Source organism: Biomphalaria glabrata, chromosome 17 (genome assembly GCF_947242115.1).
Source record: "Biomphalaria glabrata chromosome 17, xgBioGlab47.1, whole genome shotgun sequence".
In the NCBI taxonomy this organism is placed as follows: domain Eukaryota; kingdom Metazoa; phylum Mollusca; class Gastropoda; family Planorbidae; genus Biomphalaria; species Biomphalaria glabrata.
In genome coordinates, this window is record NC_074727.1 from 2,530,891 (window position 1) to 2,548,129 (window position 17,239).

Here is a 17,239-nt window from a genome sequence, read left to right on the forward strand (position 1 = left end):
AATGAAATAAATATATGCATATTTATCTCTACCAAGTATACAAAGGAAATTTCAAGCTTGTATTACGTGTGGATATTTTTAACAATAGTACTCACTCACTCGATTTTTAAAAATTGCCAACATAGAAGATATTCATATTTGCAAGTCATTTACACGCAGGCCGTGAGGTATCAAACACGTCGCCTGAAAGGTTAGCACGTTAATTGTTCTAATGTGTTTGTTTTGGATTAGGTGATTGAGGCAGGGAAACTAGACGCTGCACGGTAAGTTGAATCTACAAGCTCTCTTGTGTTATTTTAGAAATTCAAGACGGTGCTTTAAAGGGAGAAAATAATTGCGTCATGCCTGTATACGTACGTAAATCTACTGTAACCCTAAGATGTAACTTTATTATCATTATTATATATTCGATATTTAAATGTATTAAAGTGTATTATTGTTAGACATTGTTTGCGATTAAAAGGACTGAGAATACAAAAGAGGTGTACAAAAAAAATAAGTCTTTTAATTCTACTAGATAAGTGAAGTTAAGCCTTCGGCTGTTGAAACTTTAGGTCAGCAAAAGTGAATAAGAGCTGTCACTCACCGGCCTGTTTGAACAGTCTGTTCTGTCTGGGGGGGGGGATGAATCATACTCGGGATTTTAAATGTGTTTATTTTGACTCGTTCAGTTCCAGTGGCACGGTCACTCAGACTCGCGGACAAGAGACGCGTGCGCAGGCCGCGTACACGGGGCAACCCCCCGCCATTTTTTTTTTCTTTTCTATACCAGGCTAACCGTGCGGGACACGCCATTTATGTAACGTCTCCTTGCGGAACGGCGCCTGGATTGTGACAAGGTTGTGGGAGCTTTTTTTACAACACCCGCGCAGTGCAATGGGGACGCTCTCGCACCCCCTTAGATTCTTTTACGATCGTTTCCAACCGGGCGCCACTGTGAGGCAGGGTAGCACGCCCGGGACAGTGAATCTTCCGTAGCACTGTTGTTGTTATTCCATTTGTATCGATTTACATTTTCTACTGTTCTGGCTCCTTTCTCGACCTCTGGCAATGTTCCAACTTCTTTCTCCCTGTGCGGCTAATCAAACAGAAACATTGCCTCTCTCTCTTATTCTCTCTGTCATTCTCTCTCTCTCTCTCTCTCTCTCTCTCTCTCTCTCTTATTCTCTCTCAGTCTGTCTCTCTCTCTGTATATATATATATCTATAAATATATAAATATATATTTCCCGATTCTATGAAATCTTGACCTCGTTATGTGTAATACTTCCTAAGACGCCTAAGACAGGCGTATTTTCCCGATTGAAGTAAATCTAGAATTTCTATCTCAGGTATGCTCTGGGTGAAAACAAGGGAGATCATTCAGATGAGGACACATGAATAGACAAATAGCAAAGGTTGGGTGAGATAATACTTTAATCGTACTTGAAAAGATAATAAGGACTTTGCGACATGATTTCAACAGTTGATATTAGTCCACGGGGTTCTCAACCTGTGGGTCGTGACCCCATTTGGGGGTGGATTGACCCATATGCCAGGGGTCGCCTAAGACCATCGAAAATATGGATTGTTATTTTCTGCTCTGTTGCTGTATGTGTTTGTGTCTAGTGGGGGGGGGGGGGAGGAGGGGGTCGCGGTAGAGTGGTGGATTGTAAGAAAGGGTCGCCGAGCTTAAAAGGTTGAGAGCCGCTGTATTAGTCAGTGAAGGGTGCGACTTATTTCAATTTTAGCTCATGGTTTTATTTCACACACTCAGACACACACACACACAAACATTAGCGGCCTGAGGGGGTGGTAAGTGGGGCAACCGCCTCAGGCTCCGCGCCTGAGGGGGGCCCCGCACCTGAGGGGGGCCCCGCACCTGAGGGGGGGGCCCCGCACATGAGATAGGCCCGGGGATAGGTTCAAAGACCAGACCAGTTCTCCTAAACTAGGACTTGTTGCTCAATATTTTGGAACTCTTTCCTGTCATTTGTATAATACCAATTACAACGATGTAAGCTCTTAGCATAATATCTTTGGTTTCTAAATATCTTTAGTTTCGGTAAAGACAGCCTCTTATGACCTGTCGATTCTAAGGTGGTCATGTCATTTGTATAATATCAATTACAACGATGTAAGCTCTTAGCATAATATCTTTGGTTTCTAAATATCTTTAGTTTCGGTAAAGACGGCCTCTTGTGACCTGTCGATTCTAAGGTGGTTATCACTGTTTAACAGTTTACTTTGGCATAAAAAAAAACCCAAAAAACACGTGACCGGAAGCAAGCAATCAAAATCGTTAATTTCGTAGATCAAAAGTCATATAGTACTGTTATGTCTTCCATATACGCTTAATCTCCAAGCCTAGGTGCCAGTAGTTCGTGGAACACTAGTTACGAGACACTGGTCTATATGTTTAATTCTTACTTTTGTACACCTGTTTAGAGATCTAGATTCTATCACTCATATATGTTATGTGGGGATGGGGAAGTGAGGACACAAATCATATATATGTGCTACGTGATAGAGGAACAAAGCGCTTTCACTCAAACTTATCGATCTCGAGATTAAATCTTGTTGAAATATTATTCAAATTAAACGCATTTTGTCAATGGGTTTGGGTTTTGAGTTTAGGCACATCGGTACAATTTAGGCCATGTCGTGCCCGTAATCCTTTAAGGATCACTCTCCCTTTACATAACAAGGTCTAAATTCTGTACAGTTAAATCATTAAAAACAAGGTCTATTATTCACAGTTTAAATAGTAAAGGGAGTAAACATTTAATAATTTGGTAAAAAACTTATGTAAATATTATTGGGTCACAATGTTGTGAACTCCTTGGCCTATGACTTTGACATGGACACATACCGTATGTAACAGTTCAAGAAACACCCGGGATGAATAAGATACATTTAATAAAGCAATAGGAATACATTATAACTGTAGATAACGCCAACAGAAGCTGAATCCCTCAATATACATCCAACTATAAAGAACTGTCTTATATTGTACTCGTACTAGTCAATCACAAAACTCCGGTCCCTGACAACAATAACAAAAACTCCAAGCGCTGTCACTCTGTCCCAACCAATGGACCAATGAAATAATAATAAATAAACATAAATAAACATAGAATTCTTTAAATCTTACACCTCAAAATTCTCTCAAGTGATGTTTACAATATTATTTATACAAATATAATCACCACAGCTGATAAGTCGCAGGAACAGCTCTGCGCTGTCTATCGGAAAGATCGCTTGGTGTCAAAGGGAAACAACTTAATCTTTTTTTTTTACCCAATATAGTTTATACAGCATTAGTCCGTCTTAGTCTGACAATTATTTTTGTTGTTTTTTATAATTTAACAAGCATAGTTCTAAAAATAGGTAATACGCTAATCCGATACTATCTCAAAGTTTACTAGTCTGATAAAGGTCACATACTGGAGATATTCAAGATAAATTAATCAATATCAAGGACGATATAGCAAAGTTCAATTATTCAAACGAGACAATGTATAGGCCTACATCAACATTATTAATAGACCAGTTTTAGTATGAATGTATTAGCATATAGACTAAAAATGTCTGAGTATAACACAAGTGTCGGCTAGGATTATAAAAGTATTCTGTCTCTGGTGGTTTCAATAGTTAGGTAGTATGTCTTTGGTATTAAATAGTATTTCTATTATTATTATTATATTTTTAGGTTAATCACTTTTCAATTGTTTATAACACAAGTGGTAGCTATAATTATAAAAGTATTCTGTCTCTGGTGGTTTCAATAGTTAGGTAGTATGTCTTTGGTATTAAATAGTATTTCTATTATTATTATTATATTTTTAGGTTAATCACTTTTCAATTGTTTATGATTTAATACTTGTAAATTATGAGAACTTACAAATAAAAAACTATATAATAAAATAAAATTTAAAAAGCCCACAAAAGAGGCAAGAGGGCCCATTAAAAGAGGCATAAAAAGCCCCAAAAAGAGGCAAAGAAAAGAGGCCTAAGGCCCAAGGATTCCTATGATGATAAAGCTAAAATTGAATAGCGCAAATTCTGAGGTTTCCAAAAAAAAATAATCTTATGGAGTGTGTGTTTTTAATGGTGATGGTGAGAAGTCAGCGATTGGTTGGTGGTTATGTGCATGATGCAAGATTAGCGGCGTTGTCGTCAGCTGTCCTGGGTAAAAATCCACCCAGAAATCCCTTTCTTTCTCCCCCCCCCCTTTTCCTAACTGGTCTAGATAAATGATGTTAACACAGCGTATTAAAAAAGCTAAAAGAATGAAATAGAACTAAACAAAAAACAATTGGTAAGAATATTATTAATAGGACAGATTTATAGTTTTATAGTTGTTGGTCTAGAATAGAATGTCTAGATCTATTACAAATGTAATTGTATGACTGATCCAAACGTATTGAAACAGTTGCACCTACGAAAAGTTTTTTTTTTTTAAGTATTTTTTTAATGTTTTTTTTTTTAAAGTATTTTTTAATGTTTTTTTTTAAAGTATTTTTTTAATGTTTTTTTTTAAAGTATTTTTTTTATATTTTTTTTTAAAGTATTTTTTTTATATTTTTTTTAAAGTATTTTTTTAATGTTTTTTTTTAAAGTATTTTTTTTATGTTTTTTTTTTAAAGTATTTTTTTAATGTTTTTTTTTTAAAGTATTTTTTAATGTTTTTTTTTTAAAGTATTTTTTTAATGTTTTTTTTTTAAAGTATTTTTTTATGTTTTTTTTTTAAAGTATATTTTTTAATGTTTTTTTTTTAAGTATTTTTTTAATATTTGTTTTTAAAGTATTTTTTTAATGTTTTTTTTTAAAGTATTTTTTTTATGTTTTTTTTTTAAAGTATTTTTTTAATGTTTTTTTTTTTAAAGTATTTTTTAAATGTTTTTTTTAAAGTATTTTTTTTATGTTTTTTTTTATAAAGTATTTTTTTAAATGTTTTTTTTTTTAAGTATTTTTTTAATGTTTTTTTTAAAAGTATTTTTTAATGTTTTTTTTTTTATAAAGTATTTTTTTAAATGTTTTTTTTTTTTAAAGTATTTTTTTAATGTTTTTTTTTTTTGTTTTTGTTTTAGTTCATTACTTGCTAGACTTCAAGAAGAAGAAGAAAGAAAAAAACATGACTGTTTGGCTACCGATGCTCGTATTAGTCGCATCGCTTCCTATTGTGTCCATGACACCAGAAGAGGTGTGTGACCCAGATGTTCCCTCTCGATCTCTCTTAACTGATCACAGTCAGAGCCACGGGAATGTCAAGTGCCCAGAAGGAGAGTACTCACGCTGGGGAGTGTGCTCACCGTGTCAAGAAGGGACATTCAGGACCAAATTGATGGCCGAACAAGATTATCCAGCCTGTCTTGCATGCCAGGTACCAGATCCGGGCATGGTATGTAAAAGTCTTTACCAGTTTATTAGTTAAGAGAGACCAGGGCTGCTTTAATCGTAATATAGATAAGATTATCAGACATCACGAAACGCCAAGGAGGGTGAAAAGGAGGGTAAAATTAAAGTCAAAATAAACTTTAAAAACGTCCCTTCTCTTAGCGAGTTTAGACCGTTGGGGCACCACACATGATCTGTTGTCCATCTCTCTCCATTCCTGTCTGTCTTTTTGCCAGAATAAGAGTTGTTTTCAATGACAGGTCTTTTTATACGTGTGATATTGTCTTCCCTATCTCCTTATTTTGTCTGCTTTCTCTTCTTTGCCCTGGAACTGTTCCTTGCATAAAAGTCTTTGATAGACCTGTCAATCTCATATGACGTTTTTTTTTTGTTTTTTTTTTGACAACGAATGGAATAGTGACTGGCACACTTGCTTTTCATATAGGATCCATCCAAGCCTTCTCTCGCGAAATCACACAAAAGCCCTTTCTACATGACCCCATGACCGTATCACGGGTGATAGGCTATTCTCGTGAAGAGCACATGCCAGCACCTTCTGTATGTCCGCTACTTGACTCAGTTGACTCTAGCAGCAGGCTGGTCTGGGTCACGTGTTGTCGTCTGCTACACCCACCCGTATAACCATCACTGCACAAGTAGAACATGTTCTATCCACATACATCTCCTGATTACTTGTTTTTCTTTATTATTATTATTTGATGCAGGCGGCGGAAATTTCAATGATGTAAATTACGTTAGTTGTACCCTTTGTATTTTTTTTTTATTCTTTCAAAGGAAAGATCTTTTTGATCCTCATGCTTTTATTTTATTATGACGGAAGCGTGGTCGAGAGGCTAAGTACGGGGCTCGAGGTTCGACACCCGGCTAGGGCAGAGTTGCGTTTACTGAGCGCCTAAAGGCAGCACGGAAAACCAACTCCTAGATACCCCCTCCCCCCCACTGGTCCACAAATGAGATTGGACCAAAGCGCTCTGAGCATGCTATAAGCATATAAAAGCTATAATAATATTGTTACGAATCTCACTATCCAGGCTCTCTGCAAACTGCACCATACACCACCAACTTAAAGAACTTGACAACTCAGGGCTCCAAAGTAACGTAAAGGTTTAATGTCCATAAATAACAGCCAATACTGTACAATTGGCAGCACGTAGAACAGAACAAATAGCTCTGCGATAACACCGTTCCGCCGTATCAAGTCTTGCACTGGCCTCTCCGTCTCGTTCCGGGCTTGCACTGGGTTCAACAGTTCAGGACTGACTTCACACACTAGGCTCGTTGTGTCGGACTCGATCACAGACCAAGATCAAGACGCCGTTCGTCTCAACTGTACTTGATAGTACTCCGCACTGAACCGTCGTAATGCTCCGTACAGAACCACACCGCTGAACTGTGCTGTAGTCGACCGTGTTCTGAACTCTTGTCGTGAACCTCCTTTCTGAACCGTCTTGACTGCGACACCTCCGCTCTTTATATAGGGTCCCTACTGGCCTTCTCGAACCGGACAGAACGCCGCTCGACGTTTCTAGGTGGTCAGATGACTACAACTCTCGTGACGCCCCTGAGCTCTGTTCACGTCGGCGATTCTTCCCGAACTCTCTTGTTGACACTTGTCTCGGCCGATCGTCGTAACTCGTCACGGTTGACCGCTCGTCTAGCGCTGGCCTGGGGCGATTTGCGTCGGCTGACTACACACACACCACCACCCCCATCTGTGCCACCACCAGGTTTATAACACTGCCCCCTCCTTAGATCTGTCCGTCCCGGACAGAATCAACATCATGGCATTGGCTGTGAAGTTTCATCGCTGTAGGTGGGGGTCGATCGGTGGCAGTTGGCTTGCCTCTTGAGCTTGACGGAGTCATCCATGTTGCAGTCAGCAATGGTCGCTTCCTTCTTCTTCGCCAGTTTGCCTTGACCTGGTTGCCCCGCCATCGTGCTTTCATCGCCATCCACGTGGAACTTAGAAAACGTTTTCTTCTCCTCCAGTTAGCCTTCGTCTGGTTGTATCGACCTCGTGATCGCATGGTCATCCATATTGCACTCAGCAAAAGTCGCCTTCTTCTTCTTCTCCGCCAGTTGGTCTTCATGTGGTTGCAGTGATATCGAGGTTGCATCGTCATCCATCTTGCATTCAACAAAAGTAGCCTTCTTCTTCTTCTCCGCCAGTTGGTCTTCATGTGGCTGCAGTTATTTCTTGGTAGCATCGCCATGCACGTTGGACTAAGCAAACGCCGCCTTCTTCTTTTCCTCCAGTTGATCGTCTTCTTGTTGCAGTGACGTTGTAGTTGCATAGCTCTCTTGTCGTTTGGTACTGAGGGCAGCCAATTGACACATGGAGAGGTATAGGATGTAAGGGCAGGGATTATCAAGATTGTCGGCAAAAGAGGTGGCTTCATAGGGCTTTGCGAAGAAGGACTGGGATGGGATTCAAATCCACAGGACAGGGAATTGTGGAACAGATCATCATCTTCAGCCTTGTCTGGAGTGCATGCTCGTGGGGCAGGTTGGCAACACTCCAGGTGCAAAGGTCCCTCGTCTTCGGCTTCAGGCTCCATTCGGCTTTCTTCACCGCCATCAGGACCTCTCTCTCTCGTCTCAGTATCGGGCCAATCACTTGTTGGTTTCAGACCTTGTCGATTACTTTCGTCTTTCAAATGTCCATCAATGTCAACGTCAGACTGCCTTGGATTCTCTTTACCACCATCAGGACTTTCCTCTCCAGTCTTGGCAGCTGGACCAACGTTTGTTAGGTTCGGACCTGGCTGATATCTCTCGACTTGCATATGTCTCTCAACGGCTTTGTCAGGTTTCAATGGGTACTCATTATCACCACCAGGGCTTCTCTCGCTGAGCTTAGCATCTGGACGAACGTCTGTAGGGTCCAAGCCTCGCTGGTAGCTTTCATCATGTAAGCGTCCCTCGGCAACAGGCTTGTAGGCAGAATCAGCGTTCTCTTGATCTGTTTTGCTGTTTGAGGTGCTCATATCAGGTAAAGCTTCAGCACAAGATTCGTTCGAACTATGGGCAGCTCCCATTGTCTCTTCATCTGTCTCTTTCGGCTCCACAGATGTGTACTCCTTGTTTTCAGATTCACAGGCAGCACCACATTCACCAGCATTGCCGTTGTCACTCCATATTTCTTCAAAGCTTTGGGTGGCTAGTAGTTCATTGTTTAACGATGGCGCAGCTCCTTTATCTTTAAAGTCTCTTTGGTCGTACAGGGTTTCTTCCACCACGTCCATCGTTTTCACCACGGGGCTCGTCACTTCCTTCACTGAGGTATACATCTTTTCAAGCTTGGTACAGATCTCTTCGTTGGACTTCTTCCATGTCGTATTCATAGCCCGCAACTCTTCCTTCCAGTCATCTAGCTGTTGGTGCAAGAACTCTCTTAAATTTGGTGCGACTTCAAACAGATACGTGTCTGGATCTTCCTCTTCTTCAACTATACACTCTCGGAGGCGTGCTTGTAAGGTTTCTTTATTTCCGCTCGTTTTCAGATCTCGATCACGGAGTTCTTCCTTCAGTTCTCTAAATTCAAGTTCGTACAGCCGTTTCAGACGAGCCATAGTAGATCCGATCCAATCCGATTCCGATCCGATCCCACTTCTGACACCAGTTGTTACGAATCTCACTATCCAGGCTCTCTGCAAACTGCACCATACACCACCAACTTAAAGAACTTGACAACTCAGGGCTCCAAAGTAACGTAAAGGTTTAATGTCCATAAATAACAGCCAATACTGTACAATTGGCAGCACGTAGAACAGAACAAATAGCTCTGCGATAACACCGTTCCGCCGTATCAAGTCTTGCACTGGCCTCTCCGTCTCGTTCCGGGCTTGCACTGGGTTCAACAGTTCAGGACTGACTTCACACACTAGGCTCGTTGTGTCGGACTCGATCACAGACCAAGATCAAGACGCCGTTCGTCTCAACTGTACTTGATAGTACTCCGCACTGAACCGTCGTAATGCTCCGTACAGAACCACACCGCTGAACTGTGCTGTAGTCGACCGTGTTCTGAACTCTTGTCGTGAACCTCCTTTCTGAACCGTCTTGACTGCGACACCTCCGCTCTTTATATAGGGTCCCTACTGGCCTTCTCGAACCGGACAGAACGCCGCTCGACGTTTCTAGGTGGTCAGATGACTACAACTCTCGTGACGCCCCTGAGCTCTGTTCACGTCGGCGATTCTTCCCGAACTCTCTTGTTGACACTTGTCTCGGCCGATCGTCGTAACTCGTCACGGTTGACCGCTCGTCTAGCGCTGGCCTGGGGCGATTTGCGTCGGCTGACTACACACACACCACCACCCCCATCTGTGCCACCACCAGGTTTATAACAATATAATAATAATGACATATATACGTAAAATGTTTGTACATGTTTCGGATGTACCTTCAGAGTTGAAGATAATTTACTTCCTAGTCCAAACCTTAATAAGGACGTCGGGGGATGGCAGCGGGCAGGGTTTGAACCCGAGACCGTCGAGACGATTGAACGACATCCAGCGCGTATAGCGAATGACCAGGCAGCCGTCAGTTTCTGGCATAGGACAGAAAAAAATTGTGTCATTAATAAGGCTTGTCTTCGAGTCCGAAGATTAATGAGGAATGCAGTATTTCCCAGCCCCAGCTGTAACCTACATATTTTGCCACATCCATTGCAAAGCCATTGTCCGCCGGTATGTGTCATTAAGTGAAATGTAAATATAGATTAGTTTCAAACACTTTATATTATATTTGACTTGTTCGCACGGTGTAACGTATGTTCCGCTGGTGTTTACTATTTTTGCTTGTTGTTTTCAGAATGAGATCGTTATAAAGCCATGCAGCAAGACCAGGGACGCTTTGATAATGTGTGAATATGGCTTTTACCGCTCTGAGACTCCAGGAAAACCATGTGATTCCAAATGTAAACGCTGCTCCATTTGCGGGATGGGTACAGAGATGTTTAAAGACAACGAGGCTCTGAATTGCTCTGACACCCAGGACACGCTGTGCTGTGCCAACAAAAACGTCGCTGATGAAGTGGGCAGACGCTGTGTTGAGATGACCTCCGCTAGGCCTACGACCCCCTCAAGGGTGACGGAAGTTTCGTCTGCAGCCAGCAGCGCGATGACCTCAACAGAAATAGCACAACTTGCAAAGTCGAATCCTGAGCAAAGCGCTGGCACAGGTAGTGTCTCACCTTGTCTAAGTTCCAAAACTCTAATCATTTGGTCAAAATTTTTGGCGCTTGCTATATTAAAATTTCTTTGTAATTGTTAGTGGTAATGTGAACAAGGTTGGGGCTGAATGGGTGTTCGAGCTAAAAAACTGTGGGCCGGTACCCAAATGGGTCAGTAGGGACATCTAAAGGCCTCAAAGGCTATTGAACGTATTAAATTGTTTAATAATATTCTCTTGTAAAAGAGGCTTTCTAAGCGTCGTTTTTTTTTAAACCTTATACAGACTCTACAATGTAATGCTAATTTAATCTTGCACATTTTAAGAAATAATGTAATAGCTTGCATCCGTAGACAGTGCTACTAGCAGGCCCCATTCTATTAGGGCCTATATACTTAGTAATTAAACTATATTTATGTCAGACGTAGCTGTATGTCAGACGTAGCTGTATTTCAGACGTAGCTGTATGTCAAACGTAGCTGTATGTCAAACGTAGCTGTATGTCAAACGTAGCTGTATGTCAAACGTAGCTGTATGTCAAACGTAGCTGTATGTCAAACGTAGCTGTATGTCAAACGTAGCTGTATGTCAAACGTAGCTGTATGTCAAACGTAGCTGTATGTCAAACGTAGCTGTATGTCAAATGTAGCTGTATGTCGTATTGTTGGTAGCCATTGTCATGAAAATGTTTTCAAATTTAGAATTTAACTAAAATATGTTTAACTTAACTTTTTTTTTCTACTAAGAGATCTAATATACAATATTTGATATATATTCATATAACTTTCAATTCTCTGATTGTTCCACGGATCTCCATAACTTTAAAATCTCTAATATAACAATCAATCACTATAACTATAAAATCTCTTATTTAACCCAGAGATCTGTATAACTGAATAATCTCTGATTTAGCCAGAGTTGTGTATATTTATAATCTCTTTTTTTAGCCTGAGATGTATAACAATAAAGTCTCTGATACTACAATATATATATATATATATATTTATAAAATATCCAACTACATATAGAATCCACTTATTTACATTCTGTGGCTTATCAGTATTACTGTGGATAAAAGACACCGTGAATGTGACATTGGTGTCTCAATTTAGGAAACCAAAGTACTAAGTCAAATAAATGTAAACATTCTTGAGGAGTTTGGTACTTGAAAGTGAAGCTTTTTGTTCGTTATATGTAAGTGCAATCTTTACATCAATGTGGGCCTACACGAAGGCAGTATTAAACTGTGGCGTCCAATCTTTTTTGAACACCTAGTCAGGCCTCGCGGGGCATTAGGGTTCCTCGGAACACAGTTTGGGAAGCACTGGGCTAGGGGCGTTGTTATAATCCTAGTACTTTTGGCTTTGTTGTTGTTCTTTTTTATATTTATGTCAAATGAACATTCCATTTATGTAACAACTTTTTTTTTGCTTTGATTCCGAGGAACAATTCTTATAAATCTTTTTGGGAATTAGGATTTTGGCAAAAAAAATGAGAGAAACAATGTAGTGTTGGTTGTGTGGGTGTGTGGGTGTCTGCTTGTGTGCTTGTGTGGACTTTTGTGGGGGTGTGCTTGTGAGGACTTGTGTGGGTGTGTGCTTGTGAGGACTTGTGTGGGTGTGTGCTTGTGTGGGTGTGTGCTTGTGTGGACTTGTGTGGGTGTGTGCTTGTGTGGAACAGTGTGGGTGTGTGCCTGTGTGAGTGTGTGCTTGTGAGGACTTGTGTGGGTGTGTGCTTGTGTGTGTGTGTGTGCTTGTGTGGGTGTGTGCTTGTGTGGACTTGTGTGGGTGTGTGCTTGTGAGGACTTGTGTGGGTGTGTGCTTGTGAGGACTTGTGTGGGTGTGTGCTTGTGTGTGTGCTTGTGTGGGTGTGTGCTTGTGTGGACTTGTGTGGGTGTGTGCTTGTGAGGACTTGTGTGGGTGTGTGCTTGTGAGGCCTTGTGTGGGTGTGTGCTTGTGTGGGTGTGCTTGTGTGGACTTGTGTGGGTGTGTGCTTGTGTGGAACAGTGTGGGTGTGTGCTTGTGTGAGTGTGTGCTTGTGTGCTTGTGTGGACTTGTGTGGGTGTGTGCTTGTGAGGACTTGTGTGGGTGTGTGCTTGTGAGGACTTGTGTGGGTGTGTGCTTGTGTGGGCGTGTGCTTGTGTGAGTGTGAGCTTGTGCGGGTGTGTGTGTGTGTGCTTGTGGGTGAGTGATTAATGTCTGAAATAAGAGTCAGATCCGTTTGGAGCGCAGTACTGTCTTCGTGTTAGATGTTATTTACTTGATTGATATAATATACTCAATGTCAAAGTTTTAATTAATTGATAGTGTGAGTTTAGCACTAGTCTACATTGTATAGTCAATGGCAATATTGTATAGTATTTATCCATTGTTGTAGGCATAAGGTATTTAAATCTACAATTTTAATAGCCTGGCAGCTGCCTGTATTATTTCCAGCCTCTGGGCATTGTTGCCTCTTTGCATTACAAAAGCTTACATAACCATTCTCTCTCTACTTACAACCAGGGTACTTATATATGCTATTTTAACTCACATTAACAAATATCTTTTTTGGGGTAAAGAAAAGAATCCAACATTTAAAAGGATGTCTTGTTATTGTCACATTTATTACGATATTTTAATATTAACGCCATTTTCTATGCATATTTTTATAATCTAAATCAACTTTATAAACCATACATAACTAATGAATATATAGGGTATGTATCATTAGCAAGACACGAAAGGTAATACTTCGCGTGGTATAGGAACCGAACAACGCTCGACAGGGGTCTATCTTTTTTCGCTATTTTTATCTGGGGGGTAGCTTAAGAGGCAAAGGGTACAGAAACAACCCGGATCAAATTGAGGAGTTTAACACGAACATTCGCAATACAGTTGCGGAAATCACACCAAATGAGCTGACCAAAAGTTTTCCAAAACATGAGATGTGCTAATGTGTGCATCGAAGTGCACGGTGTGCACTTTCAACAGCGCCTGTGAACAGTGAACTACTTAGTATGTTATTATTTAATAATATTCTGTTTCGACTAGCTTAAATTAAAAATTATGATCTAATATACTTTGCTCCTACCAGGCCTCATTTATCGTGGCCACGATGTAGATTGATTTTTTATGCTAATAAGTTTCATGATTATTCTAGTTACAAGATATACTACGTGAATCATTGCTTGCTTGCTTTTAACCAAACAAATTATATTTATTGGTTATTTGTTGACATTTTTAAAAAATGAAGGCCCAATACTAGCATCCATCCACATTTTTAGTTCATTGTACAAATATGGCCCATATATCAGGCACATCTTGCTTTTTAGTGTAATATATTATTTATTTATTCTATCCTGCTTTTATAGTAAGGTTCACATTTTAGACCATGCGGTCCATAGGGCAGATGCTATTAAGATCATTTGTTTCTTTGGCCAACAGTTAACGAGCAGGGTGTCGTATGGTTAGAAAACCCCCCTTTACTTTCCCCAATTAAAGTCAGGTATCCATTAGAGTTGGGTGGAATCAGGGGCGTCCTAAAAAATCCCTAAGTTCAAAATCTCAATTTTCATTATTTCATCAACTCAGGACCCCAGGTTTAGAAGCTTTTATACGAGACATTTATGTTATCATTGTGGTATTGTTATAATTAGAGATTTCCATAATAGGCATAAAAAATGTAACTAGTTAGTTGTTGTTTTTTCATTGCTTTAATATAGCACAACTTTCATGCCTATAGTATGGTCAAATCTCTTTTGTGGACCAGTGGAGGTAAGGGGTTAATGATTAAAGGTTTTTTTTTTTTTTTTTGGTGCTCAATTAACACAACTCTGCTGTAGTCTGGTGTCAAACTCGAGACAACTTGATAGGTAGCTCAGCGGTTTTAGCCACTCGGCCACACAACCCCACTTCTGGTGTACTTTTTTTTTTTTTAAATTTTGGTGCATTTTTTTTTTTTTGCAGCCATTTCGTTAGTATCACAAAATAATTTTAGTATGTAGGAAGTGTTACACTTTTTTCTCACACTATGACCTACAGTGTATTAAAGCACAAATGGACAACTAACTAGTGGTAGTAAAGGAGATTTGGTTCGAAGACCAACTGTCAAGAATCTACATATTATTAAATTCTAGCTTTATTCTTTTTTTTTTTAGTTAGCAACAGTAAAGATTACTTTAGTGCCCTTAACACTATCTTGAGATCTTCAATAATTTGTTATATATTTATTATTTGGTTTAAACACAAAATGAATTGTTAATATATGTGTCTATAGATTGATCTTTGTATAAATGTTGTAAAATGTTTGACATGTTTCGGATGTTCCTTCAGAGTTGAAGATATTTTACTTCCTAGTCCAAACCTCCCGCAGGACGACGAGGGATGGGAGCGGGCGGGGTTTGAACCCGAGACCATCGATAAAATCCGAACGACAGTCCAGCGCGCAAATAGCACGACCAGACAGCCATCTTTAATACATTCATGTAACGACGAATTACTGTTTTACTTTAAAGGTTTTTTTTTTTTAAAAAAGGGCATTTTTTTAGGGCATTTGTTGTAGGGTCATCTGTTTATCTGGCCCACGCTCTGTCACGTTTTCAATTGAATCTCCTAAGCATTAGATATTTAGAGTTGTGATAGACGTTGAATTTTTTTTCTTTTGGTTGTGACGTTGTTAATGCTGAAATCTACATTAGATGTTTGCCAAAAGTTTAACTATCGTAAATTTTAAAGCTCAAGTATTCATAGTGGCGTCCGTGTGTCTGTGTTATCATTATTTTTATCGTTTATCTTCATGCAATGTTGTAATCTACATTGTTTTGGTGTCCAAAAATGTTATTATTATTATTATTATTGTTATATTTATGTATATTATATTTTATTTATGTTAGATTTTTCACATAAATGTAATGAACAAAATTTTACAAGAAAGTTGATTAAACTTTGTGAAAGATTGCTTGACGGTACATGTGTTCCAAAGACGAAGAGAATGGGTAATAAAAAAATATTTTTCATTCAGTTATTTCCCTTGTTTAGGTTAATTACTAATCATACATCAGCAATCCACTAAATATAAGGAAACTGAAAAAGTTATTTTTCTCATAATGCACATATGGTCCAGAAAGCATGAGTCTGTAAGAAACATTATAGACAAATAACCTGAATTGTAATTATGATATCGTATCCTAGCAATATTTCTGGACACGACTTACGTGATCATAACTCACATCGAATTTGTTCCAACAGACTATTAAAAATAGACCAAAGCAGAGAGAGATAGAAGTAAAAGATAAGTATGCAGCCTAGATCTGGAAACATATTGGATTGACAATCAATGTTGGTAGCATCGTAGGACTACTAGACAGCATAATTAGTTCGGAAAACTAATTGGGTACATGCAAGAAAACGAAGACCTCCGAGGCCCCATTAAAAGGAGATGGTAATTTAACTTTTAATGAAATTTAAGTTAGTATATAAAATGAATACTTAGCATTAGCATTTTTAACTCCAAGACATATTCACGCAAAATATCCTAATTGAAATCAAATGGAAAACAAGGGACATAATTGTTGAAGTAAAAGCTATAGCCTCCCTTTGTTTTCTAATGTTAAAAACTTTCTTTGGAAATAAAGATTATTATCCCTGAATCCAATGAGGGCGGAACGGTTTCGAACTCGGGACTATGTCACATACTATCAGTCATCCATCGAAATCGCACTAGGCCTATTCAATAAAAGATAAGCTAATATAAGAGATGAGAGCTAGATGATCTCTATGCTAAAAGTTTGTAAGGAAAGAATTAACAATTGTATCTTATAAAAATACTTTCCTTCAATAAATTACATAAGAATGGTTCAATACTTTTAATCACTATAAGAAAAGAAAGGGGGAAAAAAGATAAGGTTAAAGAACGAATGCTTATAACATATAGTGTCAATAAAAATAAAACAAATAAATTCCTAAAAGACCTCCACTGTAATCTGATTCTATAATTATTTATACGATTTTGCTTTTTTTTTTTTAAACTAATTATCACCTAATAGATAAATCTTTAAAACAAATTAAACACTATATATGAAATACAAATAGGTTGAGCCAAATTACAATTATAACAATGATTTTAAAAAACAAATGACTGTTTTACAGTGCTTTTTGAACTCTGTCTGTGGGCCTGTATATCTGGTAAAGAGTGTGTACACATTATTTCTCCGACACCATATCTTAGATCAAGCTGAAATTTTGCACAATAATTTCTTTTTCCTGACACACAAGAATCAATGAAAATAAATATTGCCGATTATTTAATTAAATAATGTTAATTAATTATTTTGTCTGGTATCTCAAACAAGGCAAAGAAATTGTACTTAACTGAAGTGGTGGTACAAGCTGAATTAGTCCCCTGTATATGTTGCCGCTCTAATTCGAAATAAACGACCTATAACTATACAATCTTATTTAGTCATAAGTACCTCGCTAGCAGAGTTGTTTGTATTTTCTTAAAATTTTTTAAAAACCAAATAGATCGCACGTTCTGAAAGGGGGGTATTTAGCTTTTTTTTTTTATACTTCTTTTGATCCAAATCTGAATATATCACCATTTGAGTTGTTTAGAATTAGTATAAGACTATCAGTCTAAAATTATAATAAGATGTGTTATAAAAAGTAAAAGTTTCCATTTCAGAC

The 17,239-nt window shown here is 38.6% G+C and overlaps 2 protein-coding genes across 2 annotated transcripts in view; both read left to right on the forward strand.

Annotated features, from left to right (window-relative positions):
• LOC129923703 (uncharacterized) overlaps nucleotides 1–17,239 on the forward strand; it is a 121,123-nt gene that overhangs the window by 73,922 nt on the left and 29,962 nt on the right. The gene's annotated exons all lie outside the window — the stretch shown is intronic.
• LOC106076735 (tumor necrosis factor receptor superfamily member 16-like) lies at nucleotides 113–15,578 on the forward strand. Its single transcript, XM_056016120.1, has 3 exons — nucleotides 113–263; nucleotides 5,072–5,382; nucleotides 10,215–15,578. The coding sequence occupies exons 2-3, from the start codon at nucleotides 5,116–5,118 to the stop codon at nucleotides 10,674–10,676; spliced, it is 729 nt and encodes a 242-aa protein (XP_055872095.1). The 5' UTR covers nucleotides 113–263; nucleotides 5,072–5,115; the 3' UTR covers nucleotides 10,677–15,578.

Bases quoted from the DNA above. Each gene is read 5' to 3' on its own strand.
- LOC106076735 (XM_056016120.1), top strand. From the start codon at position 5,116: ATGACTGTTTGGCTACCGATGCTCGTATTAGTCGCATCGCTTCCTATT. The intron at 5,383-10,214 runs GTATGTAAAAGT...TGTTGTTTTCAG, and splicing joins AGGTACCAGATCCGGGCATG to AATGAGATCGTTATAAAGCC.